At 30.6% G+C, this 19,252-nt stretch overlaps 1 protein-coding gene across 2 annotated transcripts; it reads right to left on the bottom strand.

The window, feature by feature from the left end:
• Nucleotides 1–383: 383 nt before the first annotated feature.
• On the bottom strand, nucleotides 384–18,908 carry LOC134712025 (ubiquinone biosynthesis monooxygenase COQ6, mitochondrial-like). Of its 2 annotated transcripts, none has more exons than XM_063573121.1 (12): nucleotides 18,792–18,908; nucleotides 15,557–15,688; nucleotides 14,972–15,030; nucleotides 14,118–14,381; nucleotides 13,730–13,837; nucleotides 12,958–13,020; nucleotides 12,400–12,507; nucleotides 11,556–11,634; nucleotides 9,510–9,636; nucleotides 4,383–4,498; nucleotides 1,613–1,779; nucleotides 384–576 (listed from the first exon to the last, which is right to left on the bottom strand). In XM_063573121.1, the coding sequence occupies exons 3-12, from the start codon at nucleotides 14,999–15,001 to the stop codon at nucleotides 547–549; spliced, it is 1,092 nt and encodes a 363-aa protein (XP_063429191.1). In that variant the 5' UTR covers nucleotides 15,002–15,030; nucleotides 15,557–15,688; nucleotides 18,792–18,908; the 3' UTR covers nucleotides 384–546. The 2 variants fall into 2 exon arrangements, with proteins under 2 accessions (XP_063429191.1, XP_063429190.1); XM_063573120.1 differs by lacking the exon at nucleotides 18,792–18,908 and adding an exon at nucleotides 17,542–17,743 and having other exon boundaries at nucleotides 385–576.
• Nucleotides 18,909–19,252: the final 344 nt, after the last annotated feature.

The following is a 19,252-nucleotide window of genomic DNA, read 5'->3' on the forward strand; positions in this document are numbered from 1 at the left end:
GACCACTAGACATTTAGGCCTTAAAATTATGTGAAAAAGAAAAGATATCATAAATCATACTTTCTCCCATTGATTTCCTCTGTATAAACTTTCAACATATTACTGAGAAATCAGCCAAACCTTAGTCACTATCTACATACAAAGAAAGGATACAGAGCAGAAAGTAATCATAAAAAATAGACATAATTTTTAGGCAATTATTAATTAAGATTTAATATATCAAGTATTTCTATTCTTTATTCATAGAATAACATTTTTCATTTAATAATAACATTGTTCTAATCATGATCATGATACGCTTAAATACAACAATGGTAAGCTCCAAAAGCTTGATCATATGTCAACTGACTAGTTTCATGAATGAAACAAAAATGTCTTTCTCCAAATGAATGCCTGACTGGTGAATGTTAATGTATTCATTAGGCTAATGTCACTCAGATGACATATCATTTATATAATTAAGTTAATAAATTGAATTTCACAGCCAAGTAACTTCTTCCTCCATGACAATTATATGTATTTAAGATGTGTCTTTTGGTTTTTCCATCAAGTTGAGGCCTGTTTGATAACAATTTTCTGAAATAAAGAAAATTACATCTTGTACATGTATATAATATTTACAATTTTAAATGAATTTTTACTTCATACTAACCTAAATTGTTGTAGAACAGCAAAATATAAAATGATAAATCAGAGGTGATTATGACAATTGGACATATTGAAATATATTTATGCCTGCATGTATTACATTCTGGTCTCCTTCTAATTTTAGAGGTCTGAATGCATACAGCAACATATTGGGTTGTCAGAATGTCTTTAAATTTAGATTTTCTACTAGTACTATTTTAAAAATGCACATCCATCACCTATGAAAAAAGTTATTTGATCCAAAATCATCCCCTTTAACAATGTTGTGAGAACAGTTTTTAATGATGACTTCAAAATGTGAGAAGGGCATAATGTTTTCTGGTCTATGTGTGTGTCCATTCACCACTTTGAAATAAATCCATTATTCCATTGGTCTATCCTGTGTCAAAGTTTTTCATCAAGGCATTTTACTACGAGGTTCAGCAGGCACCTTTACTTGAAAGTTAGTACACATGTTTATAATAATGTGAACTGTTTAAATCATATATTTTACCAAGATTTCAAGGTTCAGACAATGATACAATGTATTGCAATCCTATGTATGGCACGCGGGAAGCACATTAATAGATAATCACAATTTATTGGGGATAATGATAGATTATCAGTCGACCATTATAGATGTACGGCGTAAAGTATACTTTACAGTCGACCATCATAGATGGTCTAATTAATGTGACTTGTGCGCAGATAATGATAGTTACTTCTTTGATAATGCATTAACAGTTGATAAGGTGAATTTGATTTCGTCTCAATTTTTACAGATGAACAGTGTTTAATTCTTTTAAAATACTATTAATTGCCGGTTGTTGAGATCTAGCTAGACGATCAATTTGACTTAAATGTGTTGACCGATAATCTATCATTATCCCTGATAAATTGTGATTATCTCATTTATGTGGTTCCCGCGTGCCATACCTATGTGTTGTCCTATGGACAGATATTCTTGTTAATCTTTGATAATTACCTTCAGAAAATGTAATGAGTTGACTGTTTGTAATCCTAGACTCCTTAACATTACAATAGGTGTAAAACTGTTACTATAAAGTCTCTGTAAACCATCTATAACACCTACTACAGGTAACACTGATCTCTGTCTCTGGGTCTCATACTCTGCCATGAGTGCTAGAGATCCTAAAATTGGTAAATATAATGTGAAAAAATATATGATTCTAATACATCTTTCAATACTGACAACACACAATCTGTTGCCATTATCCTGTCAAAGTGCTGTATAATGAACAAACAAACAAACAAATAAGGACATCTAGAGGTCATTCAGATGTTAACATATTGTCTTTAGCAAAACCCTTTCATCCATACAATACAATACATATACAAGATCTAAGCCACCTTTAGTAAAGATGAGTTGTGAATGATTTTTTAAGAAACTGCTATCAATTATTATCTTAATAAAGGGCTGCGCTTTAGCGCATGATACGCCCGTTGCTCTTTTAACTTGTCTTTTATACTTTAAATGAATTTATATGATCAACTAGAAATAGTGTGAGCCCTGTCAAATACCCCCCCCAAATAATAAAATGCACAAAAAAATTGGCACTATTAAGGCTAGATATAAACAATTTATCGAAGTTGCATAAAAGTTTGTGAAAGTGTTAGTTATTGTCCCAAAATTGGAAAATCCCCCATTTTTTAAGCATAAAAATTCATAACACGGAAATGTAAAATCTTAAATTTATAAAAATTGAAAGGGAGCTTACATCAATAGATATAAAAAATTCACCAGAGTTTCATGGACATTGGTGAAAGCCTTTTTGAGTTATTGTCCGAAGTGTGGACGACAGACGGACAGACGGTACGACAGACGGACGGACAACGGTATACCATAATACGTCCCATCTAAAAGACGGGCATTTAAAAATACAAAATCTATTAAGATAGAAAATAGAAAAGTAATGTCTTGCACTCCATTCTGAAGAACCTATATCATAACAAAGTCAATGTAGGACTTTCTTGGAGATAGTGTTAAGGAGACACAATTGATGCCCCTGTAGATGCATAATAGTTTAGATGAATAAGAGGGAGGGTGGAAGAAAGAATAAAGGGACAAACAGACGAAACAGGGGTAAAAAATCCTCTCCATATATATTTCAGTTAAGGGTGTATGAAAAAGAAACAACTTTAAATGTGGCTGTTTAATATAAGATGGATTATTTTTTTTTTCTAAATTAGCAGGACTTTTTAATTCTTTCATCAGATGCATTGCCTGTATGAGTGATATATCTCATACATCAATAAAAAAAATGATGGAAAATGAAAATCAGGATCCCTTTAAGATACACTCCTCTTTCCTATTCTATGAAAATTAATAGTTTTATAATGCTGTTTCCCATATTTTTTTTATTATTATTTCTTATAATACAGAATCTTATTCTTTTTTGTTAAGATGGTGCTAAAAACTACTTAGAAAAATGATACTAGTATATGATGATCTGGACTAAGATAGTCCAAGCTGTAAATGTTGTTGTAGGCAAAATATTTACTCTAAGTTATATTTGGAACTTCAATAAGTGGCAAACAATTGAAATGTTTATTTAAGGAAATGCAAAGTATACACATACATACTTCACAGAACAAGAATACAACAGAAAGCTTATTACTATTTCTTCAAAGAATATGTAAAGAAAAGAGAGCTTGTTGTTATGTCTTCAATTAATAACACTTTCATTGTTAGTGCAATTATAAAGGAAAGTTTTCTTAATTGCTGTTCATTTTAACTTTCCTGATTATCCTCTATTATGATTATAATGCATATGTAAATGAAAAGTATGTCCAATTGCTTATGAATTCAATAAAAATAGTATTTAAAAAAAAGAATGTTTTTATTAAAGACAAGACAAAGACAAAATATTTTATTTCCTCACACACGAACGTATTGATGCAGATAAAATAAATACCATTGTATTTATTAGGAAAAAATCAAATTCTTTCAAAAATTCAAGCAATATTTTGTCAGATAGGACTTTTGTCTTACAGAGATCTTTTGTTTGTTCCTCTAAAATGGGTCTTTTCAAGCTGCAGCTACATACTCATTACTGTATATGGATATATGTAAGATTCAGAAAACCAACTGTTGGGGCCTGCTAACTCTTTCATTTGTTGGGGGGATATCTCACATGAGAGGTTTTTACCTGAAACTTGAAATACTAAATTGTAAATAATAAATACCTTAATAAAAGACATTCAGAAGAGTTTAAAGTTTATTTCGGCCAAACAGCACACTATTAAGGGTCCTAAAATAACTAGTGTATAACAATTCAAACAGGGAAAACATCAGTTTAATCTCTATAAGAAAGGAGAACCACATCGATAAACTGCATCCACTGAACGACAGATTCCTGACTTATGATAGGTGCAAACAAATACAGCAGGTTTTAACATTGAACAGGCACCATTGTGTTCTTATTCTGAAATAAGCTAGATGTTTGCTAATTTTTTCATTTAAATAAATATCACAAAGGATAAGCTTAAAAGAACTCTAAAAATAGTATGAGCACCAAATACTGTAAAAACTTATACACCAAAGTAATTATCAATTAAATTGATAATTGCTTTGATGTACAAGTTTCTTGAATTTCTTTACTTGTTTTGTGATTGTATGTATATTTAGTCTTTGTCACATTCAGAAATCTTTCTTCAAATTATAGAGTAATCCACTTAAACATTTGGATTTCTGAAACTAGTGGACTTTTTCTTTATTATTTATTGGTAGATACCTAAATCAGTTCCATTCTTAACTGCTTCCACTAACAAATCTGTAAGACAAGCTACATCTCCAAAACCTAGGTTCACACCCTGGCCTGCTAGAGGATGAATCCTATGTGCAGCATCTCTGAAAATAGTATATAAAACAAAATTAATAGTCAAAACTAAAAATCTCTAAGACATGCTTCATCTCCAAAACAAGGTTCATACCCTGGCCTGATAGAGGATATATCCAATATGCAGTGTCTCTGAGAACTAATAATAAATCAAATTTTGTGAAATACCATATTCCCTGTTTTAAGGAATGTGTCAATCGTTCTAATTTAGTTTAATCTTGGCTTGCCCTAATATCAATCCATTAGAAATCATCATTAATAGTAGAATGATATCATTCTAGTAGATAGAAACAAGTTATCATCTATTGTTTATAAGTTTGTATATTTTGGGTATCAGCATATTTTCGGTATCATACAATCAACAATTATATTGTATGGATGAAAGTACTTCAAAACCATGCTGGATTCTCAAACCTATTTCATGTGCAAAATACCGACCTAACAAAATGGTTACCAAAAAGTATCAAACTTCAATTGATAGACCAGTTCGAACAAAGGAGTATGTTTGGTAAGGACCATATTTGGCCAAATTATAAAGTTCATAGTTACAAGACAATAAATGGTTTAAGTTGCATTTAAGACATGTGAGAAAGTTAAACAGAACCATTTTTGTCAAAGTTTAATTCTAACACGTTGATTTGTACGTCCCAAAAAGGGCAAGATAAGGGATTTTGGTGAAAGGAGTAGGTTCAGTAAGACCCCTTTTTAGCCCCAAAATATAGCAGTTTTACAAAATTATTAAAATGTAAACTTTTAGATATTTAATGAACAGTAGAATGCTTCTGCCACATAAATATGTGCTATTTTTGACAATACAATGCACATATATCGGGTACTTGCACCATTAAGTCATGCTAAATTACTGAAACGAAAGTGGCCACATCCGTGTTCATCCTTTATATTAAAATGTAAGTTGCATTTTATGATAATACATATCATATATAAAGGTTGAGGATGAACACGGATGCGGCCACTTTCATTTTTGACAAAAACCATCTGAAAAGTGACGTTTTTTGGCATATTTGATAGATTTTTCATATTTAAGCTTGAATCAGAGCGTTTTTAATGCCCAAATCAGTTAAAATCTTTCACATAAACTAATTGAATCAAATGAAATAGACACTCAAGTGTATAAAAAGTGGTAAAAACCCGTCTTCAGATGAACCTGAAATTTGAGGCCAAAATCGGTCCTTACTGGACCTAATCCTTTGACAAAATCAGCTGGATTTCAACCAAATTAAGAACCAGGAAACACAGAGCGTAGGCGTCGACAAACTGAATATTCAAATAAGACATGTGAAATGTCTTTAGAAACATTGTTTTTAAAGATCTTTGTTGTCGACCTATGTGCTCTATGTTTCCTGTCCAATAATCTATGGAAATTTACCCCATGGTCATTGATTTTTCGTGAAAAATTAATATGAGTACAGTTTGTGACGTCATAATGAACCGCAGAAACGTAAAATTTTCAACAAAATGGCTTTATTACTATCTAGTCACTGTACTAGCTATAATTTATTGTGATATTGGTCAATAAATCTTAATTTGAAATTTACGCTAAAAAAGGGGGCCATTTTAGGACATAACCGAACATACTCCTTTAGAACTCAGCTATCCAGAACACTCCTAAATGCATCATGTATAGGCTTTTAAAGGAAAATTTGAAATCTCTAATTTTTTTTCAATATTAGCAATAACCGAAATATATATACACTTTGCAAATCGCAAACACCAAATCAATCCCTCACAATAAAGATGGTTTCATATTGACAGAAGTAAACGAAAGCGTTTTATATGCCTGAATGAGATATCTGTGAAAATATCACTTTTTGTTTGTTTGCTCAGCTTTAAGATGAAAGGAAAAAATTGATACCAAACGAACTAATAAGCAGACATAATGCTTTAAAATTCAAGATACTATTTAAATCCAAAAACCAAAGTCACTCAGACAGCTTTGCAATATCATCAGATGTATCAACAGTAATATAGGGTTATTGCATGAATATTGGGGAATATTGTCCCGAGTAGAATCTTATATTGCACGAGCTTGTAAGTGCAATATATGTTCTATGAGGGACAATATTCCCAAATATTCATGCAATAACCCTTTTATTGTATAGCTATATAATATTTGAAAGTAAAAATTGGTTTAAACTAAGATTTTGTCGTTGATGACTTCATGAGTTTTGAAAATTTATTGCACTAGTTCAATATGAGAATTTATTGCACGCTAACTTTTGGTTACTTTCTGTGGGAAATATTATATTGCTATACATTAAAATGATTTATTTTTCTTAACCATAACTTTAACATTCTTTAACACTAAAACTATTTCTTTAAACAGGTTTATTTATTTGTTTCAAATCCTTATATTTTTAGTATTTATGTATTTATTTATATATTTTGAATGCATGTTTTAAACTTCTCTGTAACCTTTGTACATATATGGTTTTATAAGAAATTAACTGTTTATCAACATAAAATATGCATGTAAAATTATACATATCTAATGGATAACAGAAGCAAGAACGGATGCCCCATCCACACTATCATTTTCTATGTTAAATGGACTGTGAATATCATAAAAAAAATACCTTGACCAAAAACTTTAACCTAAAGCAGGACGAACCGATGGACAGACGAACCAACAAGCAGACAGATCCACAGACCAAAAAGCATAATGGCCATAACTGGAGCATAAAATTTTATTCTAAGATGGATTAACTATAATCAATGAAATTATTAGTACTTAAAACATGATATACATGTAGCAATTTTTTTTTATTATAGATTTTGACTGTTAACTTAACATCTAGTAACTGCTATTAGAATTTGAGAAAAATTGAAATAATCATTTTATTTTATTTTATCAAAAGAGATGATTTTGTTATTCATTTATTATATTTTAAAAGTATGTGAGTGAGAAGATATTTCAGCATTTTTTCCTATTGGATATTGTTATGAGGTCATGCAATGGTTATATATAGGCTTTTTTGTCAATTTTGCTGTTTACCATCTTTTCTCATCTATAGTTTACAAGATATAAGACAAAAACTAAAAGATAAGTTAAAAAATTGTCATTTTAGGCAATGACTCATTAAAACAAATTCATCTTAAAATCTTATTTTATTTTCAAATGAGAGAGAGGTTAATCTTGACATTCTTAGAATTTTTTCCAGAACAAATTTTTGCCATCAATTATGGTATTCAAGATAAAAGACCATAAATGCATTTAACACTTAGATTCATTTTAGCATGGTTTCCATATTTGTTTATTGACAAGTTTAAAAAAATGCAAATTTTACTTCAGTAAAAGTTTTGTGGAAAATTGTCTTTTAAGACGAGAAGATTTAAAAAAAAAAGAGTTCTTCTGTTTTAAAAAGGTATAAAAGAGAGATTTAAAATATATATATAAATATTTAATATAAGGACTGTTGCACTGATGAGTAATGACTTCAATCTAATATAATTTACAATGCTTTTTCTTAAACTTTATAAAACTTAACAAAAATCTATAGAGCCATATTTTGTAAAACATTTCTTTTTTTTATTTTGGCAAACATTTCTTATTTTCAATCCTAATTAGAGGACAAGTATACACTAATCAATAATGTCTCAAAATATTTAAATATTTTAATTAACTTTGAAAATTTTATTCTCAACTAATCAGTGTTAATTAACTTAACTGATTTGAAAATATTGTAAGAAGATCATTTAATTGCTTTTGATTTCTACAAGCTAACAAATTGATAAATAAATAGAGATCTTTAATTGTAATTTAACAGGGAAAATTAACTTCAATAGTCATGTTTTTTATTGTAATACCCAAGCTGTCATCAGTCATAGAAACTTATGAAACAAAAGCTATTGGATGAATGGAAGTATCTGTTTTTATTTCATTGTCCAATGGCATTCATTGTTTTTACAACACTTAATGATAAAAACCCAGTGTTCCTCTGGCAAACTCATGAAACAGTTACTATCAGCACTCCTATCAAGATGTCACACTACCAGTCAGTACACGCTTCTATCCAGGACTATCTGACCTCACTACCAGAGGGACTACAACACACCTACCATACTAGAACAGCACCTACTGGTCAATTCCTTATCTTACACTTTGGTCCTACTTCACAAGTCACCAAAGAGGAGCCAATGGACTATACTTCCAACATCAAACAGGAACAAGTTAGCAACACTACTGCTTCTAACCAAGTAACAGTTAAAGATGAACCAATAGATGTAAAGCCAAAACTTCAAAACATCAAACAGGAATTAGACATCAAGGAGGAGATTGTAACAGCCTCTCAGTCTCAAGCCAGCTTATTCTCTAGACTGGGTCACAAACAGACAGATAACTACTCATGGAGCAGCAGAAGACATCACCGTAAACACAGAAGACACACCAAAAAGAGGTCATCTAAACACAGATCTAACTCTGTTCAAGATCTGCGTACTTTCCTGGATGAGAAGAAAAGGGCAGGACCAAAAGATCTTCGTGTAAAGTTGAACCAGAAGGTTCCCAAAGATCTTAGACACCTGATACCAAGAAGACAGCCCCTTTCAATGACAGCTCATGAAGAATTTCTTAGTTTTTACTACAGATAGACTAAATACTATAAACATTTGTAACTCTAGTGCTTGATTTGAAATTTAACTTATTATTTTGATTGATTATAAAGGTAGTGCTTCAATTAATGTTGTGATTGTAGTTAATTTACTGACATGTACATAAATAAATTATTTATAAGTATATTTGATTTGTCTTCTAGATGAAAACTTGCACTAAAAACACATAATAACACAGAGTTATGCACAAAAAAATTATTAAGACCTTTAAACAAATGTAATACAAGAAACCAACAAACAAAAAGAACACAAAAATATTTCAATCCACTCAGAACTAATCACTGAAATATTTCTATTACATTTTATGAAATAAGTGTTTTAATTATATGATCAAACATACTTTATCAGTATCAGCAGGAAGCATACTATGAACAAATAAAACCTAAAACCTACCCAATTAAAGCTACTCTGTGGCCTGCATACGATGAGGAATGGAGAAGACCTAATGGAAATGCTGCTCTACTGTTGACTGCTACGCCTACTACAGTAGGCGGTAATTGTCTTGAATGAGAGGCTCCTCCTATCAATTGTAAGAACAATATATTTAAAATATAATGCAACAATGGTACACAGCATAAAATCTGATTTCATATGGAAACTACTGTTACCAGTTTCATAACTCCTAAACAGTAAAATTAATGTATATCAGGTGTACATGTAGCTATTTACATTGAATATATAATGTCACATGGATATAAGAAGAATTCCATATTAAAAACCTTCTGATATAAATCCTGAATTCAAGAATGATGAGTACATCAGTAAAATTATATTCAAACATAACTAATAATTATTCAGCAATTACAACTAAAATTGGAATTTCATATTTATTATCAGATAAAAATAATTGAGAATCCTTTTTGAAAAGATTTACATAGGAAATGATAACTTTTACCAAATAGTAAAGCACATAGTGGAGCCAGATAGACAAAAATTCTAACATCAGTTTAATTATTGAGTACATCATTTATTAAGTATATTTTCTAACTGGGTAAGATATTATTGTGTACACTATTAAGTATATGTTCTTACCAGATAAGATATTATTGAGTACACCATTATGGTGATTTGAGAAACACCTGTATCACTCAGATTACATTTCTACCTTGACAGGTAAGTTTGTATTTAGCCTATGAAATACTTATTTAGCCTTGAGAATTGAAAGGTAAGTTTATCCCATTCATACAATAGAAGTTTACCTATGAGGGTCAGAATGGGGTTTACAGAATAGAGAATACATGTAATAGCAACAAAAAATAGAGAAAATAGAAAATGAACAACAAAATAAAATTAAGAGAATACTGCAGTGCAAAAGTATAAAGAATAAATGTGCAAAATAACTTGAAAAGGTAACTTTAATAACTGTAATGCAATACTGATAATATAATGATCAATGTACATAATTGATAAATAATCTTGTAACAGAAAGACTATATAGTAAAATCATTTTCATGAACATTTTACGGAATGAGAGTTATTTTTAAGGCTATAATGCATGTTAAAAGGAAAATGCCATAAAAATTTAAAGAATACAGATATTAAAAGAACCCATGCAGGTCTTCATGTCATTAACATTGTCAAACTGGTTTTTAACTAAACATCTAGTCAAACTGGTTTGATATAACTGATAATTTCTTGCCCTAGTTGTATATTTCACAGTGACCTTGTGTGTTTGTGCTAAGAGTACATTGTAATGTCATATTTATTGATTTGCTGTTGGGACATGACCTACATTGTTAACATGAAAAACAGTGGCTTGAGATTTCAACTGATATTAGTATAATAAACAATGATTAATTAATATTTGGAATTTTATATCCTGGTTGATGATGTTTTTTTGGGACCAAGATGTTTTCTTCATTCTAGTTTAGATTATGATTATTTTAACCTTCAACATTGTTCAATGCACATTTAAAGATAGAAAAGATTTCAGGTCTCATTTAAAATATTTTGCAACTAAATAATAATTTGTCAGATTTGGTGTAAACTAAAAACAAGACAGTGTAATAGATAACCTGCAAGCATAGTCTTATTTCTATAACAGTCAAGCAGATGGTATTTTTTTTTATATCTGAAAAAAAACTACCATGTAAAAAAATATGCAATTTAAAGGCCTCAAATAACCCCTAAAATTCAACATTAACAGATTTTTAACAATTAAATCAAGATGCACAAAGTTTTAAGTATTGGTCAGAATATAGGGTTCTTTTGTACTTTAACAATATCACAATAACAATAAAGTGACCTTAATTTTGGACAAGGTAAATGGCATTAAGCCAAATTTATCAACTTTTATTGTATGAATGGGATAAACTGACCTCTCAATTCTCAAGGCTAAATAAGTATTTTATAGGCTAAATACAAACTTACCTGTCAAGGTAGAATTGTAATCTGAGTGATATCGGTGTTATTCAAATCACCATAAGTATATTTTCTTACCGGGTAAGATATTATTGAGTACACCATTAAGTATTCCTCCTGCTGATATTGCTAATGAATTCATGTCTCTATCATGCCACTGTAAAGAAACAATTTTCAAAATCTTAACTTATGAACAAAAGCAATCAACCAGTAAAATTATTTGTAGATATTCATTTTTTCTCAAGATAACATCCAAAAGACCTCAAAAGTGTACAAACAAGAATGTGTCCAAATTACATGGACGCCCCACTCGGACTATCATACCGTAGGGAACATGTGTACTAAGTTTCAAGTTGATTGGACTTCAGCTTTTCTAAAAACTACCTTGACTAAAAACTTTAACCTGAAGCGGGACAGACGAACTGAAGAACGAACGCACAGACGGACACACTGACCAGAAAACATAATGCCCCTCTACTATCGTAGGTGGGGCATACAAATTCATAGTTTATGGGGAATAAATAACTGCAATAAAAAGCTCATTGAAAAATTTAACCAAGACAATTTCTTTTTTTTTGTCTTCAATATTATTTTTGTTATTTTCTGTTCATTCTTGTTTCTGAAGTAAACGGATTTAACGTTCAAATTGTACAAAGTGAAATAAAAGCTATAAGTTGTTCATTGATGGTTTTGCTCATATTGACATGTATTGTGATCCTGTATTACTGACCATGTTTGTAAGTAACATTGTTTTATGCTCCATTTTTGGGCAATATGTTTTCTGGTCTGTGTGTCTGTCTGTTAGTTTGTAAATCTATTTGTTTGTCCATTTTTCATCCATCTGTCCTGCTTCAGGTTTAAGTTTTTTGTCCAGGAAGTTTATTTAAGAAGAATTATAGTAAATATCAATACCAAAACTTACAAAAGCATCATTGACAGCATCTATAAAGCTATCCTCTGACAACTGTTTCAGATGTTTGGCATTCTCTGTTGTTGTTGTCCATATCAAACAACTGTCTGTATTGGAAAGCTTAAAAATCAGAAAAAAATTGTTATTCAGGTATACCAGTACATTTGAATTCATATTTGGCATGGTTAAATGCATATACATGTAACTGCAAATGGCAGAAGTATCATTCTTAGATTTGTCAATAAAGATATTCTATAGTAAATGATGAAACAGATAAATAGTAAAGAAATGAAAGTCTGCAAGCTTGAGATCATATTTAGATAACATCAGAACAACACAATACAGCCATGTATGTCATACATTGCATTGTACTCAGAATAAATGAGGAAACCTTGACTACTTTTTTGCCTTTTTTTATACCATAGTTTTATACAAAATCAGCTCAGTAGTTTAAGACTTACATTTAATTAAAATACAATAAGTTTGAAAAATACATTAGCTTTCAGATCACTGATACAAGGTTAAACTTATACACATATGGAAATATTTTTATCATATATATACTCTTACAGGAAGCATTGCAATAGGTCCTGTAGGTAAAAATCTTTGCCATGCAACATTATTTTCTGTGTCCTATAAAATAAAGATTATAACATTACACAGTATGAAAACACATATATGTTAAAGACCATAAGAAAGAAACAAATATGCTTTATTTAAAAGTTTTAATTGCAAATGTAAAAGAATAACCAATAAGAGAAGAGCTCATTACAAATAATGGTAATAATTTATTCCAAAACAAGGACCCTATTGCTGAAGTTTCAACATACATATAAATTTCACAGGTAAACTTACACAAACATATGTCTTAACCACAATTTCTTTGTGTACTGGTTTATAAGTGTTAGTATAATACAGGCTTTTTACATGTGTTCATGCTCATTATCTGATTGAACAGAACATATTAATTACACTTGGTTTTATACAATGAATGCGATTTTTTTTTCAGTTGCTACATATTAAGGCTTTATTATTGAATTATTTAAATCATTCCTTATTTTAGTACTGTGGATTCATTTTTTTACGTGGGTACCAATTTTCGTGGAATGAAGAAAACTTTCATTTTCATGAATACCGTATTTAATTTTTTTGTTTTCCAAAAGTCTGCATTTGATCAGACAGCAAATTTGCAATTCATTAAATTTTAAAAAATTCATGTCCTCCCAGTACCAACGAAAACCACAAAAATTGGTATCCAACGAATAATTATGGATCCACAGTATCTAAATGCTTTTTTCGAACACACAAAATTTTCTCTTTTTCCCTAGGTTTTTATACATACCCCTGTTAGTTTCAGTGTGGCAACAAGTCCAGATTGACCATAATCTGATCTCAATGTGTGAAATTCACAAGCTTTCCTTACTGTAGAGTTCATACCATCTGCTCCAATCTGTAATATCACACATGTTTAGAAATTACAGAATAAACCGAAAATATACTAAAAATTAATAAATGTTGAAATATGAAATTTTTAGTTGAGACATTGAGAACTGCACTTTGTTTGGTGAAAATCAACAAATATGATTTTGAAAAAGGTCACATGTGCCTGACTTTAAAAAACTAATAATTCACCAAAAACATCACTTACCCTGACAAATGTATCAGCATACTTGACTGTGTAATTTTTCTGTGAAATATGTTATGCAAAAATATCCACTGTATATACTAACCAGCAGTTTTGTCTTTATTTCACTACCATCATTCAGTTGAACTGTTACCCAAGAGTTCTGGTCAAGACTATCATGTCCTGGGGTAATACCAGGTATTATATATGACTTGGCTGATGTGTTGTATTTTATGTTTAGATTTTGAGAATTTGGTAAGGATCTTTTCACTGCTTCTAAAATCACATCATTTTCAACAATGTAAGCCAAGTTATCATTTAAATCATCATTATTGAAGGTGATCATAGAGTCTGAACATGAATCCCAAACCTGTAAAATATTAAATTTATAATTTAATTACACAATTACTGCTGTAAAACAATAGAATGAAAATATTCTACTACCATGGTAATCAATCTTTGATATAACTGTATTATTCATTTGCAATACATTTTATATACACTGTACTAACAATTGAGAAAGTTAATAATAATTTATCTTTTTGCAAGTTTATGAAATAGTTTCTATATCTTCTAATGATTTTAAGTATGACATGCATTACACATAGTAAAGTTGAAAATGATATTTTATCAGGTTATCTTATCTATTATATAATTCAAGTTTTTTTCCTGAATGAAGGGTATTACATGGATGAATGAATTGGTGTTTTAACATCCAGTGGTAGGGTTTTATAAAATTACGGTATCTATTTGATAGTTCTGTTCAATAAGTCATTTTTTCTAAATGTCATATGGTTTTGTCATTGAATAGCGGTCTCATTGATAATGATTTATACCAAACATCCCTTCTATTATACTTGATGGATGACAGGCAGCAAGTGAGTTTATTTATTCCTGTTGACCTTTGAGACCAGGAAAGCTGTACTGTTTAACATGTCACACAAAGTAGTTATCACAAACCTGCATTCTTTTAACTGGTTGACATCTCATTTGCAGAATTTCATCCCAAACTCCAAGACCTATTCATCAAAAAGAAGTAGGTTTTAAACATACTATTTTACTGCTGAAATGTTTAATAAAATATTTTACTGTATGTATTTTTGATGTACAATAGTAATTTATTTTGAAAACTTTATAATTTTGTCCTAGTGTAAAAAAAAATTATAAAGATACACGTATACATCTTGCCTATACAAAATATGTATTAAATAAGATATCAGTAGACATCATTACGCATATATCTACAATGCAATCTAGTATTTTTCATTTATGGTCCATTTTAGTACTACTGTATCCCCTGCCTGTCAACACTGTCATTGACTGTGGTTGTGAGTTTAATCCTGCACATAACAGGTGCTTGACTCCAATCTTAATTGATTAGGATTGCAAGCTTTCCTGGTTCTGTCCAGCCACTCCAGCTTCCTCCACCAATTAAAACTGACCACCATGAAATAGCAAAATAGTGCTGAAAGTGGTGCTTAACACCTTTTAATCATATATGTTATGTTTTTATAATTCTGAACTAATTTTGTATGAAATATTTACCACTTAGAAGTTTAACAGTAGCAGGACTCAGAGCACATGTACGATTGCTGTATTCTGATGGTAGATCAAACTTTTTCTCTGAGGCTGATTCTAGTAACACAATCTTTTTTCCATGGAGAAGTCCTTCTTTTCCTAAAATTAAGCCAAGAATCATTTGAAATTTATTGAAATTACACAACCACACATATTGCTGATTTAATTTTATTAAATAAATTACAAATACAATAAACCAACATATTTTCACTGATACTTTGTTTGTGTTTTACCCTTTCTAGATCACTTGACAGCTATTTAGTTTATATTTATATATACATTCCATATCTCTATGCCAATAGTTTATAATGAGTTGTATAGAAGTTCCTAGTACAACATTATGGCAGATGTAATCCTGCAAATGGTAGATACATTTGTAACTCTATATTGCTTAATGACAAAGCACTGCTGAAATGTTGGCTTACATATAAGTTAGTAATTTTATATATAGGATGCAATCAACAGTTTTTTTCTATGACATCATATTTTGGGAGACCATGTATAAGTGACCCTTTGTGGTGGACTGATTAATAAAGATACTTGTATAAAACTAGATATCACTAGAATCAAAATATTCTCTAGTTTATAATGGAATAAAAAAAAGTGTACTTTTAATAGTATAAACAAGTTTTTTACAGAGAAACTGAGAAAAAACATTGCCTAATTATTTAAGCTTAAAAAACCTGAAATCAGGTCATGTGTACACCCCTGAAGACATGATACCTGCACATTTTTCATAATCAAAATTGTATAAATTTCATAGATTTTTACCTGGTCTTTCAGAAAATTCATGCTTCAGTGTACGTTCACCTGCTCCGAAAAGAGCTACAGTGGCTGCAAATTAGTTTTCAATTTTCACTGCCAAAAAAAACAGACTGTTTACAGTGTTGTCTCCCCTCAAAACATGTATATTTAATCTAATTTTTAAAGTTATTTTTATCATTCAACCTGCTTTAATTAAAGTTAATTAACATATTTATACAACCAAATACAAAAAATATGATACTTTTTTCACCAATTATGTTGATAAAAAGGGACTTCCCTCCATGTCTATTTTTGGTCAGGGAATAACCCCTAGTTTTTAATACGAAACTGTTTATAGCACCCATAAGTTATTATGAAATATATAATACTACTGGTAGAGAACCGGTTACGGTCAGAATTCGACAGTTTTCTCAAATAATATTGTCAGGAACACTTAAGGGAAATATTCTCTCAACAAAAAACCAGATGCTCCACATGGCCCAGCTTTATATGACCGCAGTGGTCCAACCCTGAACAGTTGGGCAAGTATGGACACAACATTCAAGCTTGATACAGCTCTGAATTAGGATTGTGATTAAGTAGTTGAAACCACATAGGTTTCTGACACAGAATGAATGCTTTTTTTGGGCCCCTTATTCCAAAACGGTAGGGACCATATCATCCCAGAAATCAGTCCCAACCTTCCTTTTCAGATATTGAACCTTTTTATAAAATTTCATACAGATCCATTCACTTAAACTAAAGTTATTCAGGCCCGTAGCCAGGAATTTCCAAAGGGGGGTTCGTTTGACTCACAAACTCGACTTTAACAGTCACAATTCGAACAGAACATCGACTATAACAGTGCTTATTAGTTTTCAAGGGGGGGTTCGTCCGAACCCCCCGAACCCCCCTGGCTACGGGTATGTTATTATCTGGACAAAAACTATATGTTAATGTAGCCTAGGAAATTCGTCCTGAACATGCATGAAATATTTGCCACTGGACGTTAAGCAACCAACAACTATTCAATATAGACATTGTCTTGGTATAAAGCTGGTATTTAAGGTCTTCCTCATATTATTTAATAGTCACTTGGAAGGATTACTGTCAATGTATAATAGCCTTTAATAGGACACTGACTGATCCTTATTAGACATTGGTAGGATAGTGACTAGTGTGTTTTTCATTTCGTAATTTCAAATTACCAAGGGCACATGCCAATGTCGTTCCGACCATTCCACCACCTGATATAACGATATCAACTGTATCTTTGTTAGCATCTGTGTTAGTCTGTAACGTCCTGAATACATTATAACTTATATTGCAGTGTCGGGCTAGTTTTAAACAACAGACACTTTTTCTCACAAGTTTACCGGACATTTTTGTTTTTTAAAGTTATTTCCCTTTGCCGGCTGTCAGCTGTAAAAAGCGCTGCGTAAAAAGTTATCGCCAGATTGTTTCTCAGTGGGGTTAAAAGGGAAACCGCTGTACACCAACTATCACCCACTTTTGTTGTAGTGATGCGGTGTTTTCTCATTTCGCCTTAGCTGTGAATTCCAGATAAAAAAGGTAGAAATATACTAAGGACAGATGGGAATTGAACTTAGACGAAATGTGAATTTAGATTAAAATATTAAATAAACAAATATTCCTATATCAAATTAAACCTTTGTGATTTTATAACAATTTGAACAACATGTAATTAGGGAATTGTTTCTCTTGAACTATTATTTTTTCCAAAAGTGATCATTTTATGATTTCAAAAGTTGTGACATCAGGAAAAATCTACAATTAAAAAAATGTTGTTGGAAAGTTGCTTCTTTTGAAAAATTGTTTGTATCATATTTAATAAAAGTTGAAACTTTTTTTTCAATTCGTGCAGTTAGAAAAATCAAAATAATTTAATTATCCTTTACAGTAGGGACGACATCAAAAGTTCAATGAAGGATAAAAAAAAAAACTTAACTAAAATACGGTGACCTATATATCAGACAATTTATGAGTAATTTAGTCTCTTGGAGAGAGTTGTCTTATTGACAATCATACCACATCTTCTCTTTATAAGATCATCTTAAAGATGTGGTATGATTGCCGATGAGACTTCTCTCTACAAGAGACAAAATTTTGTAATTATTAAGATGTTTATATAACAAATTACATTGAAATCGAAAATGTGTTTTATTGCAAATTTGAATTCAATATAATCCAGATGATACTTCTATTAAAAAAAATGAAATTAGAATACCTAGTATTAGAAATTGGTATCCTGATTATAAAATTGTGAATACTTCTTTTGAGATGATGATTGAAAATGATTGAAATGTTATATGTAATATTGTTGTTCTAATTTGCATTCACGGTAGGTAAAGATAATATTTTCTTGTTTGCTTCGTTGGTAGTATGGTTTTGTATCACTAAACATTCCATTGTCTAATCCATATGTTAAATACTATACCATGATGTTGTCTTTTCTTGTTGGTGTCCGCGATGAATTTGAGTGAGTTGATTGGATTCGGTTATAAAATCACCAATGTCCATGAGTTTAGTTTGATTCTCCAGGACATGTACTTACTTGCGTTGTTTGATACTGTCATAATATTAATAACTATTGGATTAAGTTGTCGTTATTACTGCCAATACTCTTTTTCTCGACTTTTCTCCGATGAGTCAGTAATTTGTTCCACTGACATTTTATATCAGGCAGGTTTGGTGAAATAATGTTTTTATTTCGATACTATTTTTTACCAACGTGGAAGTTCAAACTACTACCAATGGATGACACTTCTAGGGTTCTTATTGGTAGAGGTAATATTTCACCTAGGTCCCTGAGTCATTTTATTTACTTTTCTATTACAGCAGATTTCAGTCAGTATGTAGCTAATGGTAATATCTTTGGTTAGCTTGCTTGTTAGCTGA

The sequence above is a fragment of the Mytilus trossulus genome, chromosome 3, assembly GCF_036588685.1.
Source record: "Mytilus trossulus isolate FHL-02 chromosome 3, PNRI_Mtr1.1.1.hap1, whole genome shotgun sequence".
Taxonomy (NCBI): domain Eukaryota; kingdom Metazoa; phylum Mollusca; class Bivalvia; order Mytilida; family Mytilidae; genus Mytilus; species Mytilus trossulus.

Bases quoted from the DNA above. Each gene is read 5' to 3' on its own strand.
- LOC134712025 (XM_063573120.1), bottom strand. From the start codon at position 17,716: ATGTCCGGTAAACTTGTGAGAAAAAGTGTCTGTTGTTTAAAACTAGCC. The intron at 15,689-17,541 runs GTAATTTGAAAT...GCTTAATTTTAG, and splicing joins GACATTGGCATGTGCCCTTG to GAAAAGAAGGACTTCTCCAT. The intron at 4,499-9,509 runs GTAGGTTTTAGG...TACTATTTTCAG, and splicing joins CACAGAGTAGCTTTAATTGG to AGATGCTGCACATAGGATTC.